The sequence below is a fragment of the Sinohyriopsis cumingii genome, chromosome 14 (genome assembly GCF_028554795.1).
Source record: "Sinohyriopsis cumingii isolate HCF-2022 chromosome 14, ASM2855479v2, whole genome shotgun sequence".
Lineage (NCBI taxonomy): Eukaryota > Metazoa > Mollusca > Bivalvia > Unionida > Unionidae > Sinohyriopsis > Sinohyriopsis cumingii.
In genome coordinates, this window is record NC_142974.1 from 121,066,065 (window position 1) to 121,079,434 (window position 13,370).

The following is a 13,370-nucleotide window of genomic DNA, read 5'->3' on the forward strand; positions in this document are numbered from 1 at the left end:
GTTTCTTATCTAAGTAAAATGTGACAAATTATCAATGACATCATAATGTAATCATTTCAAACTACACAGTCAGCTGACTACCATGAACATTTGATTGTTGAAGGTATCGTCCTGATGATGACAAGTCCAGAGGATCCACAGATAACAGTTCCCAAGCTGAAATACAGAACATCTCGGAGTCAGGGCCTGCTGCAGGGCTTGTACAGATTGTCAGAAAACAGAGTGACCGCAGTTCTCAAACAGGTCAAGACAAATGAGACATCTGGGTACAAGTACAAAAGGAACAGAAATCAAAACCAGAATGAATCAGAACTGTCCTACCATGTGGTATGTTGGATTTGAATTAGTCTTGGCATATTAAGCAAAGTAGTTGTTGTTGTTGTGGGGTTTAACACCATTTTTCAGCACACGATAGGCTATGTATGGCGTCCAGTATTAATATTGGAAGAAGAACCCAGGAAGACCCTGTGAAGAACCACAGACCCACGAGAAGCTACTGGCAAGCTTTCTCACATACCTACCTTGGCTGAATCCTAGACTCGAACCCACGCAGACAGAAGTGAGATAGCAGTGATCCGTAATGGAGAGAACTTTAGACCACTCAGCCACTCTGGCCCTTTCAGTAAAGTATCATGCTGGATTCTTCAATACTGTTACAAAATGTCGTTTTCATGTACTATTTTCTATCTAATTACAGGACTCTTTCATATTATCGTGTACTACTTTCATACCTAATTACAGGACTCTTTCATATTACCATTTACTATTTTTCTTTCTGATTACAGGACTCATTCATATTATCATGTACTACTTTTGTACCTAATTACAGGACTAGGGGGCACTGAGTGGCCAAGTGGTCTAAAGCGCTGTCCATTACGGATCACTGCCATCTCACCTCTGTCTGCGTGGGTTCGAGTCTCAGATTCGGCCAGTGTGGGTATGTGAGAAAGCTTGCCAGTAGCTTCTCGAGAGTCGGTGGTTCTTTCCGGGGATTTCCCGTGTTCTTCCTCCACCATTAATACTGGCCGCCATGTATAGCCTATCGTGTGCTGAAAAATGGCATTAAACCCTACAACAACAACAACAACAGCAACAATTACAGGACTCTTTCATATTATCATGTACTATTTTTCTTCCTAATTATAGGACTCTTTCATATTATCATGTACTAGTTTTGTCAAATTAGAAGATTCTTTATCATTGCTCCATTTTTAAGTCTTTTTTTTAGTAAAGTTCCCCATCTGGATTGGCAGTTATTATTTGAATTGTAAGGTTTTATGACCAAATGGCTAGATTTTAGTATAAAGTGGGGTTTTTGTTTGCACTGAACCCCCCCCCCAATTTACATTTATTTCATGATTATGCATAGAACAAACCAAACTGTGGTGCTATAGAAGTTTTTTTGCAGTTCTTACGAATACAGAATCCATGAAAATTGGTGCCCCACAACAATTTTTGAGTTCAAACTAAGTAGTCAATATTTATTTTTTAGAGGAAGTTAGTGGCCATTTGCTTGTAAAACATAGGCTTTGCCTGAGTGCTTATGATCTGACTCGTGTCAAGAATAGTTTTAAATACTAGTCACACAGATATTACTGCACTGATATTAGTTTCTATGTAATGTTCACTGCTCCTGTGACTGTTGCCTATAATTGGGTTTGAATGGAAATAGATTAAGAAATACCAGAATAAAAAGAAATAGTGCTCCCACTTTGTAACATTGTTAATAACAGACACAAACATGACCTGTATAAACAAGGGAGAGAACCATGTACTGAGGTATGTTCTAACAAGAATGTTTCAAAATAGTGTATTAAAAATATAGGTATTTAATGATGCAAAATAACATTATAATTGGTTCTAATTAGCCCAAAACTGCAGTAATGTGAAATAACATTATAATTGGTTCTAATTAGCCCAAAACTGCAATAATGTGAAATAAAAATAGATCACAGGATTGAGTAGATCTTTGAGAAGAAGAATGGTTGATCAGAAGTTCATCTTTTGTTTATGCTTGCAGGACTTTGAGATTGCAGCTACAGGAAGGAAGAGAAGCAGTGCCAAACTGATATGGAAGCAGTACTTTCTCAGCACATACCATAGGTACGTGTTATTTTTATTTACATGGTAAATCTTTTTATATCATAACTATAACACATAACTTAATTTGCCAAAAGGAATCAGTGGTATCATCTACTCTGGTGATGCAAAATCAGTCAGTTCATACTATGGTATAGACTTGTCCATATCAAGCAACACGTTAAGTTCAAGTTTGTAGTGTGACAGTTGTATTTTCTTGGGCAGCTATAATGGCAGCAACAGCATGGTTAACTTTATTAAAGTTTTTTGTTAAAGTTTTTGCGATTAAGATGACTGAGGTATGCCTTGATGGACAAAGAAATTCAGTGGCTCAGTGGTTAGCATGTTGGACAACCAAAAGTGTGCAGATTTGAATCCTACCATCTGTCCAGCCTGGGTCATCTGCTATGGTGTATCCTTGATCAAGGCGCTTTACTCTAATTGCCTCAGCACTAAATAACCTACTTGTGTGACTGTGTCATAAAACACCAAACAAAAAATAAACTTAATGGACAGATGCATGTGGTTTTCAACATTGGGTTTTCCCTACAAGACTTGTAATGATGGCTGAATGGATGGCCCTGTCAACATGGGGTTTTCACTACAAGACTTGTAATGATGGCTGAATGGATGGCCCTGTCAACATTGGGTTTTCACTACAAGACTTGTAATGATGGCTACATGGATGGCCCTGTCAACATGGGGTTTTCACTACAAGACTTGTAATGATGGCTGAATGGATGGCCATGTCAACATGGGGTTTTCACTACAAAACTTGTAATGATGGCTATTGGTGCTGTGTAAAAATGTTGCCAACATTACATCCAATATGGCCACCATTGCAGCTATGTTGGAAATCCTGATTTTTTTACTCTTTCTGAACTAAAAGTCATATCAGCATGGTGTTTCAGCAGAAAGATTTCTTTATGATGCTAGTTGGACCTAAATGACCAATACGATGACCAGTATAACCTCCCCCGTTGTATATTGCCACTCAGTCATTGAATATGGCCACCATTGCAGCCATCTTGGAAATCTTATTGTTATACCTTCTGAACAGAAAATCATACCAGGATGTGGTTTTCACCTGAAGACCATCATATGGTGTCAAGTTGGTCTTACCCAAAATTTGTGCCATTCTAATCTAATATAGTTACCACATTGGCCATCTTGAAGACCTTATTGCTACTCCTGCTAGATGGAAAGGGATAATGATGTTGGCTTTTAGCAGAGGACATCTTTATGATGTCTAGTTGGTGCCAGATGAAAATGGTTAACATCCGGATGGCCACCATAATGGCCACCATAACATCATGTTATTGTTGCTCCATATTGTAAGTAATATTGACATGGAGTTTTAACCAGAAGATGAATTATGATACCAAGTTGGTCCTGAATGAAAATGGTGCCAATCTGACTTCCAATATGGCAGCCATCCTAACAATCTTGTTGCTACTCCTTCTAAATGGAAGGTCACATCAGAGACTTATCACCAGTAGACTTAAGATGCCTAGTTTGTCCTGAATGAAAATGATGCCAATCTGACTTCCAATATGGCAGCCATCCTAACAATCTTGTTGCTACTCCTTCTAAATGGAAGGTCACATCAGAGACTTATCACCAGTAGACTTAAGATGCCTAGTTTGTCCTGAATGAAAATGATGCCAATCTGACTTCCAATATGGCAGCCATCCTAACAATCTTGTTGCTACTCCTTCTAAATGGAAGGTCACATCAGAGACTTATCACCAAGTAGACTTAAGATGCCTAGTTTGTCCTGAATGAAAATGATGCCAATCTGACTTCCAATATGGCAGCCATCCTAACAATCTTGTTGCTACTCCTTCTAAATGGAAGGTCACATCAGAGACTTATCACCAGTAGACTTAAGATGCCTAGTTTGTCCTGAATGAAAATGATGCCAATCTGACTTCCAATATGGCAGCCATCCTAACATTCTTGTTGCTACTCCTTCTAAATGGAAGGTCACATCAGAGACTTATCACCAAGTAGACTTAAGATGCCTAGTTTGTCCTGAATGAAAATGATGCCAATCTGACTTCCAATATGGCAGCCATCCTAACAATCTTGTTGCTACTCCTTCTAAATGGAAGGTCACATCAGAGACTTATCACCAAGTAGACTTAAGATGCCTAGTTTGTCCTGAATGAAAATGATGCCAATCTGACTTCCAATATGGCAGCCATCCTAACAATCTTGTTGCTACTCCTTCTAAATGGAAGGTCACATCAGAGACTTATCACCAAGTAGACTTAAGATGCCTAGTTTGTCCTGAATGAAAATGATGCCAATCTGACTTCCAATATGGCAGCCATCCTAAAATTCTTGTTGCTACTCCTTCTAAATGGAAGGTCACATCAGAGACTTATCACCAAGTAGACTTAAGATGCCTAGTTTGTCCTGAATGAAAATGATGCCAATCTGACTTCCAATATGGCAGCCATCCTAACATTCTTGTTGCTACTCCTTCTAAATGGAAGGTCACATCAGAGACTTATCACCAAGTAGACTTAAGATGCCTAGTTTGTCCTGAATGAAAATGATGCCAATCTGACTTCCAATATGGCAGCCATCCTAACAATCTTGTTGCTACTCCTTCTAAATGGAAGGTCACATCAGAGACTTATCACCAGTAGACTTAAGATGCCTAGTTTGTCCTGAATGAAAATGATGCCAATCTGACTTCCAATATGGCAGCCATCCTAACAATCTTGTTGCTACTCCTTCTAAATGGAAGGTCACATCAGAGACTTATCACCAGTAGACTTAAGATGCCTAGTTTGTCCTGAATGAAAATGATGCCAATCTGACAATCTGACTTCTAATATGGCAGCCATCCTAACACTCTTGTTGCTACTCCTTCTAAATGGAAGGTCACATCAGAGACTTATCACCAAGTAGACTTAAGATGCCTAGTTGGTCCTGAATGAAAATGATGCCAATCTGACTTCCAATATGGCAGCCATCCTAACATTCTTGTTGCTACTATCAGAGACTTATCACCAGTAGACTTAAGATGCCTAATTTGTCCTGAATGAAAATTATGCCAATCTGGCATCCAGTATGACCACCATGGTGACCATCTGCAAAATCTTCTAATACTCCTGCAAAATTGATGGTTACATGGACATGGAGTTTTCACCAGAAGAATTCTTATGGTATCTGGTTGGTTCTAAAATTAACTTGAGGTTATTACCAAAAGTTTTTTAATGGTGTCTAGATTGTCCTGAATGAAAATGGTGCTGATCTTACATTCAATATGATTGCCGCAGTGGCTGATTTGGAAATCTTGTTGCTTAAGAATTTCTGAGATGGTTAGAGCACTCAGCAAATAAGAAATGGTGTCATCTTGAATTCATGGCAAGTGTTTTGGACCGATGTATTCATGCTTTATTAATGGAGTAGCAATTTTTTGTGAATTTCATTGTTTGTTATTCTATTCAGAACAATTAATAAGAGCCAAGAAATAATGATCTATCTTTGAAGACATTATGTTTTCATTGCCATCAGTGATTTAAATTAAGAAAGAAAATATAATTATCTGCAAAATGAAGAGATTTGATGCCAGTAGAAATAAATGAATTAAAAATTAAGATTTTGTAGCTCATGCGTGAGTCTCCAGACAAAAACGTGTCATATTTTTTATAGAGATATTCAGCATGTGTTATTGTGTAAGTTTTATAATATGTCTTTATTTGATTGTTTAAATTTTATTTTAAAATATAAGCTAAGCAAATCGAATCAATTAAAAATATTGCTTGATGGACAAAAATATTATAATTTGTTGTTTTTATTTTTGATTTCTTTACTTCAGGTCCACAGGTGAGGAAAGCATCACACACTTTGACATAAACAAGAGTTTTCCCCCTTTGTTATTCTCCAGAGTGAAGAGCTACAACCAGGGTGCACTTCGGCCTTTAGAGGCCCCATGATTTCAAGGCAGCTTTTGTGGAATATAATTTTTGCTTGTCAGTAATTTATTTGAATTTGAGTGGAATATATTATGTTTGTTTCAGATGCAGAAAGCTTTGTTTGGATTGATTATATTTTTCTTTTGTGATGAAATAATTTCCATGCTGACAAATCATTTAAATTATTAAGTTTATTTATAAAGTGGGCCATAGTTACAATGGTACATTTTGATCATTGTATCAAAGCTGCAATTAAATATTTACTGAAATAGGGATACATTTGCTTTCTTGTATTTGCACTCTTACCTTCTCTGACATGAGGAAAATAATTCATGTAGAAAAATGTTGTAAGATAATATGTTAGAGTGCACGTGTTTTAAAATCTTTTTTCCGATTCTTTGCTAGTATCTGAATACTGCTATTGATGATGGGAATGTAATATTCTGCCCTAAACTTGACAATATCAGAAATGTTTAGCAAATACTGTGCATCAGATGAGCTCTGAGAACAATACTTCAAGACTGAGTACTGGAATTGTAGATTGTTTGAAAGAGTGCACATTTGTGTGCGTGAGAGGAGCTACAGAAATTAATAGTCTAGACCAAGAAAAGGGAAGAATTTGTTTGAATATTTGACATTCTTCCAAGGAGATTTATCTGACAAGGTACTTTCAATCATAAATTTGAATATAACTTTAAACTACACATTATTAACCCAGTCATTGGATGTAATTATATCCCATATTAACAGTTTTCATTTTCTTCCCACTATTAGTAGACTTCATGACTTTAATATTCCAGTCTTGACACTAGTCCTCCAAATTTGTATGTAAACAAAGAAGTTTGTCATAGTGAATTGAATTATAATTTATGTACATTTTTGCCATTTTATTCTTGACTTTAAGAAATTTTAAAGTTTTATTTTAGTTGCTGTTTTATGGCACAGCTATACAAATTGGTTATTTAGTGCCAGAGTAATTGGAGAAAAATGCCTTTCCTTGGAACACACCATGGTAGCTGATCTGGATTGGTCCTATGGTAGGATTAGAACCTCCACCCATCAGGTCATGAGTTTGACATGCTATTTTCTTGGCCCCCATTAGTTAAGGCTTTCCATGAGTCCTGGAATCCTAGAAAGTTTTGGAATTTAAAAAATAATTTAAAAGACCTGGAATTTCTCAAAACCTTGCAAAATTTTGGAAGAGTAATGGAATTTCTGGCATTTTAGTTTTAAAAAATTGATAATTGTTTATTTCATACAGTGCAGAGCACTGATTCAGATAACTTGTTATGAACATAACACAGTTTTGATTGATAATGCAAGAAATTGTGGTCTGTGAGTTTTGTGAAATGGCCCCAGAAAAGCTTTGAAAGAGTTGTGGAATTTGTTTTGAGTCTGCAGGAGCCTTGTTAGTTGTCTCTTCCGGCATACATGCTGTCTAGACAGCATGTCACATCTCTTTCCTCTCTTTTTAATAGTACATAAAGTTTATTTCAGATAATAATAATAATAATAATTTACTTGCTTACAAATCATATATTTGCTGTAATTTGTTTCAGTTACTTATGATAGATGAATCATATTAACTTCATTTTGTGTAATGTTCAATCTGATTTGATGATCTTTATACAAAAGAGTTATAATGTGCTGATCTGTTCTTTTCCAAGAAAAATATCAGGAGTTTTAGAGATAAAATAAATATTGGATTTATGTCCATTTTGTCAGGTTACTTCAGTTTTTTACCAGTTAAGGTATACAGATAAATGAAAATAATCATGTAACTTAAACATCAATATTTTGATCCACCATTTCTCAGTAATGAGTTGGAATTCATGTATGCATATATTTCCTTTGTCTATGAATTGTGTATGCATTGCACTAACTAGTGTTAAACCATTAATCTAATATGAGTACCATACAAGTATTGTGAAACAGGAAGACTACAAAGCTTTCATAGAATTATTGTAAATGACTCAAATTATGAGAAAGTGAGTATTGATTACAAATGGATTCAGTCATGGTAACCCAGTTGATAGATTACTAGACCAATCCAAGGATCTCAGATTCCAAGGGTCATGGATTCAATATCCACTCAAGCCATCTGAGGTAGCTGCTTCTCTGTGTTCTTGGGTAAGGCACTTAGCTCCAGTTTTGTAGTCATTATATTTCCAATAATGAAAATGACATTAAATCCCAAAGACAAAGATAAATGGGGTATAGCATGAAAAACCTTTGTATCATTATCATTATTTTAAAAACATACGGAGTGCAAACAGATATTATGTTTGATTCAGCTGTGTTGTGCTTTATGTTGTCTCAGTGAAGAATGACAAGAAAAATTCACTACCATGTGGTAATGGAGTGTACATGCAGAATAAAGTGTTTATAAAATTAGTAACATAGGGAGTATCCATTTTCTTTAATTTTTGTCCATGAATGTCCATATCATTTATTAGTTGTTATGGTCCATGAATGTCCATGTCATATAGGTGTTATGGTCCATGAATGTCCATGTCATATAGGTGTTATGGTCCATGAATGTCCATGTCATATAGGTGTTATGGTCCATGAATGTCCATGTCATATTGGTGTTATGGTCCATGAATGTCCATGTCATATAGGTGTTATGGTCCATGAATGTCCATGTCATATTGTTGTTATGGTCCATGAATGTCCATGTCATATAGGTGTTATGGTCCATGAATGTCCATGTCATATTGGTGTTATGGTCCATGAATGTCCATGTCATATTGTTGTTATGGTCCATGAATGTCCATGTCATATAGGTGTTATGGTCCATGAATGTCCATGTCATATTGGTGTTATGGTCCATGAATGTCCATGTCATATTGGTGTTATGGTCCATGAATGTCCATGTCATATAGGTGTTATGGTCCATGAATGTCCATGTCATATAGGTGTTATGGTCCATGAATGTCCATGTCATATAGGTGTTATGGTCCATGAATGTCCATGTCATATTGGTGTTATGGTCCATGAATGTCAAAATCATTGATAGGTGTCATGGTCCATGAATGTCCATATCATTTATAGATGTCATGGTCCATGAATATCCATATCATTGATAGGTGTCATGGTCCGTGAATATCCATATCATTGATAGGTGTCATGGTCCATGAATATCCATATCATTGATAGGTGTCATGACCCATAAATGTCCATATCATTCACAGGTGTTTTGACCCATGAAATGTCCATCTTCACTTTGGTTCCCAACACAAATTGATCCATTTTCGGAGCAAGGTATAGTGAGTCAGGACCTTTGCAATGTACCATTCACCAAGAATTGTGCTAACAACGTTGTCCGTACTTAGAACTTATCAGGCCGTAACTAAGGCACTGTTTTCATCAGTAACATTTTCCATGTCTTTACCAGTCAAATATAGACATGATTCATGCAGCATTGAAAAATCCTTTAATAGGATGGTTGCTGTAAAATACTTAAATTTCAGTTGATTTCACTTTATCCTTGAATGTCAATGAATTTATTCATAATTTTCACAAAGTATTGAAACAAATCAATAAAAATAAGATAAAATAAAGAGACACAGAACACTGGCAGTTACTATATACTAATCAAATTTGTTATTGTGGCACACTGATTGCATTTGCAAATAGATGATGAATTCAGTAAGGAATGTGCTCCCAATTAGAAAGGAGCGATGTCTGCAGTTAAAAATGAAAATATGACTCATCTCTGAGTTTTAAAGAAAGCATTTAAGACAAACACAAAGCAACAAAGTTATCTATGTTTCCAGTATGTGAGAAAGTGCATTAAAATCACACATTAAATACTAAAAGCACAGGAGAACTACTTTGCATTAAAATCACACATTAAAAACTAAAAGCACAGGAGAATTACTTTGCATTAAAATTACACATTAAAAACTAAAAGCACAGGCGAATTACTTTGCTAAGTGTGTCAGCTGTCCATGTTTGAATTGATATTGTGTTTTCTTCTGCTTATGTAGTGATAAAATAACATTTGGATAAATGTTTAGTTTCTGTAAGAAAAATACTTCTTTCAAACATTTGGAATTTTTAAAAAGATCTCCAGGACTGTGCAAACCATAAATATTTTGTGAGCATGCAATATTAGTAAGGAAACGAAAACGATAAATATTGTATGAAAGAGAAAATGCATCATTAAATATTTACAAGCAATTATTTGTAAATTTATGTTTTATGAGTACACTGAAGGTATGGTGTTTAGAAAATTATATAGCACAACTACACAAATATTACAGTATTCATGATGTTACATATCATGAGTACAATGAAGTTTGAGTATTCACAAAATTATTTATCATGAGTACACTGAACCTTGAGTATTCACCAAATTATATATCATGAATACACTGAAGTTTGGGTATTCACAAAATTATATATCATGAATACACTGAAGTTTGAGTATTCACAAAATTATTTATCATGAGTACACTGAACTTTGAGTATTCACCAAATTATATATCATGAGTACACTGAAGTTTGGATATTCACAAAATTATATAGCACATATACACTGAAATTTGAGTATTCACAAAATTATGTAGCAAGAGTACCCTGAAGTTTGAGTATTCACAAAATTATGAGTACACTGAAGATGCAGTATTCAGAGAATTGTAAATCATAAATGCTCTTGTTTTTCATTATTTACAAAATCATATGTGAATACATTCAAGTTGGATTATTTACAAAATTATATACAAGTACATTAAAGTTGGAGAATACATGTACACTGAAGTTGGAGAAATCACATAATTATATACAGTACACGGAAGTTGTATTTGCATAATTATATACAGTACACTGAAGTTCTATTGACATAATTATATACAGTACACTGAAGTTGTATTCACATAATTATGTACAGTACATTGAAGTTGTATTCACATAATTATATACAGTACACTGAATTTGTATTCACATAATTATATACAGTACACTGAAGTTGTAATCCAGAAATAAAAATGTAACTCCAACTGGTCACAACTAAAAAAACAAAAAACTTACATCCAAGTGTTTAAAAGCCTGACTGAGATTATTTCTCAAAATATCAGTATTAAACCTGACTACTGCACAATTCCGGTAAAACCAGAATTTCAAAATAGAGGTTATTACGTGTAAAAAGTCACATATACCCAGCACAGCCTCAATTGCATCTTAAAATCCCACACTAAGAATGAATAAAAAAATGAAAAAAAAGAAGTTATTTACTTAAGCTGTTACTAATTTTTAATCAAGGTCAGGAACTAGGTCAGCATAAAGATACAGATTTCTAATTTTAGGTGTTTATGACAAAACAGTCGGGTCAAACTAATATTTGGAAAATGTCAAATTCCAGTAAACAAACAAACAATTAAATCAAATATAAATTAAATCAAATATACAGAACACTCACAAGATGGTGTATCATGATATGCTGAAGTTACAGTATTCAGAAAATTCTGATCATGAATACACTGAAGTTTGTATTCAAATAATTTTTTTTGTCTTCAAACTGTTTTGCTGATTGTTAGCGTATGTTCTAAATAGGTAATCAAAATTAAAAGGAAAGCCATAATTGTTACACAATGTCAAATGAAAGAACATACACATGAAGCTGCATGAGCAAGTAATGAGGATAAAAATCTTATCATAGAGAAAATTATTTTAAAATGTACGTTATATAGAGATTGTTTTCCTTTAATTGGAGAGTTATGTGGGTTTAAATATTAAGCACTTAATGATACAGATGAAAATGTAGAAATTTTATTTTTATTGACAGCATAATATCATTTTTTGTTGAAATTCCTTTATGAATAGTGCTTGTTAATTAACATACGGCCATATGTCATTAAACCACATTAAAAAAACACTATGGTCCGACAACCTCTACTGTTGCCAGGGAAAGTGTTTTTTTTAACCTGATTTACATTCTCACTGATGAGACATTCGTGCGTAATGTCCATCACCTGTCTGACTGCCTCTGTATATCATATACAAATTCAAATTTTTATGCCTTAAACATTTTTCAAGCATTTCCATGTAATGTTCTGTATGCACTGTAACATGTACACTAAATCACATGTAGTAAGTGTCAGCATAAATCGGATTTTGTGTGATGTGCTACAATAGTTAGATTATGTATGAACAGGTGTGTCACTGTTCTGGCAGTAGGTCAGATGAAGTTATCAAAAGGGATGAGCACATCCTTGTAGAAATTTTAGGACAGTTTTCTTTGTGTATTGGTTATGTTCTTTACCTTTTAAACTCTTTTTAATGAATCCATTTTGTTTTCAATCAGAATAAAAGGAAAAATATAATTGTGTCTCTTATTATTGGAAAAAATGTGAAATGGCTTCATCTTAGAAACTCTCTGCACATCTCTCTCTCTCTCTCTCTCTCTCTCTCAGACTAATAATCTTTTTTTAAAAAAAGATGTCATTTACATAACTGCTTGTTTAATTGTTTATTCAGTAGTGCACACAATATATTACCAACATCTCTTGTCAACATATTGTAGTACAGATTTTCATATGGACCAACTTTCATGGTTGTTGCCCCAGACCATGAATTTAAAAATAATGAAATATTAACCATACATGTTGCTGACCCCCAGCCCTGCTCCATTTTTCATGCTGTGTTTCAATTCATATAGATTAACAAAGCTTCTAGTATCTGATAAATCATTATCAGTGCTCAATTCTAGTAATATTAGCTTTTGTTTTATTTTAACCCTTATATTACAAGACTACATTGTACAAGACTGCATTGTACTGACCACCTATTGTACAGGACTACATTAACAGTCCTGTACTATAAACCCCTACATAGCAGTACTAAGTTATTTAACACCTGAATAAGCTACTTGTTGCTGACAGTAATAATTTATTCATCACCTAAATTAACTACAGTCCTGTATTATAAGGCCCTACATTACAGTGCAGTTCTTCATGATAAGGCTGTATATTACAATGCACTCCTGTACTCTTAAGGCCATAATTACAATGCATTCATGAGTTATAAGGCTCTACATTACAATGTAGTCCAGTATTATAAGGCCCAAACTTAAAAATGCAATCCTGTATTATAACATCCTAACTTAAAATGCAGTCTTGTACTGTAAGGTATAATAAAGTGCAGTCTTCTACTATAAGGCCTACAGTACAATGCAGTCCTATACTATAAGGCCTACATTACAATGCAGTCATGTATTATATGGTCCTACATTACAATGCAGTCCTATACTATAAGGCCTACAGTACAGTGCAGTCCTATACTATAAGGCCTACAGCACAATGCAGTCCTATACTATACGGCCTACAGCACAATGCAGTCCTATACTGTAAGACCCTA

General features: G+C 34.6%; 1 protein-coding gene across 2 annotated transcripts in view; it reads left to right on the forward strand.

Annotated features, from left to right (window-relative positions):
* The window catches only part of LOC149784725 (F-box only protein 9-like), a 42,529-nt gene extending 30,192 nt beyond the window's left edge, over positions 1–12,337 (forward strand). The window contains exons 11-14 of one of the 2 annotated variants that reach the window (XR_016413942.1): positions 104–327; positions 2,021–2,103; positions 5,915–8,500; positions 8,963–12,337. Coding sequence is in view for 1 of the 2 variants with exons in the window: in XM_089932754.1 (XP_089788880.1) it covers positions 104–327; positions 2,021–2,103; positions 5,915–6,032 (425 nt within the window). In the remaining variant the exon portion in view is untranslated. Of the gene's footprint in view, positions 1–103; positions 328–2,020; positions 2,104–5,914 lie in introns of both variants that reach the window. The other variant, XM_089932754.1, reaches the window with a different exon arrangement.
* Positions 12,338–13,370: the final 1,033 nt, after the last annotated feature.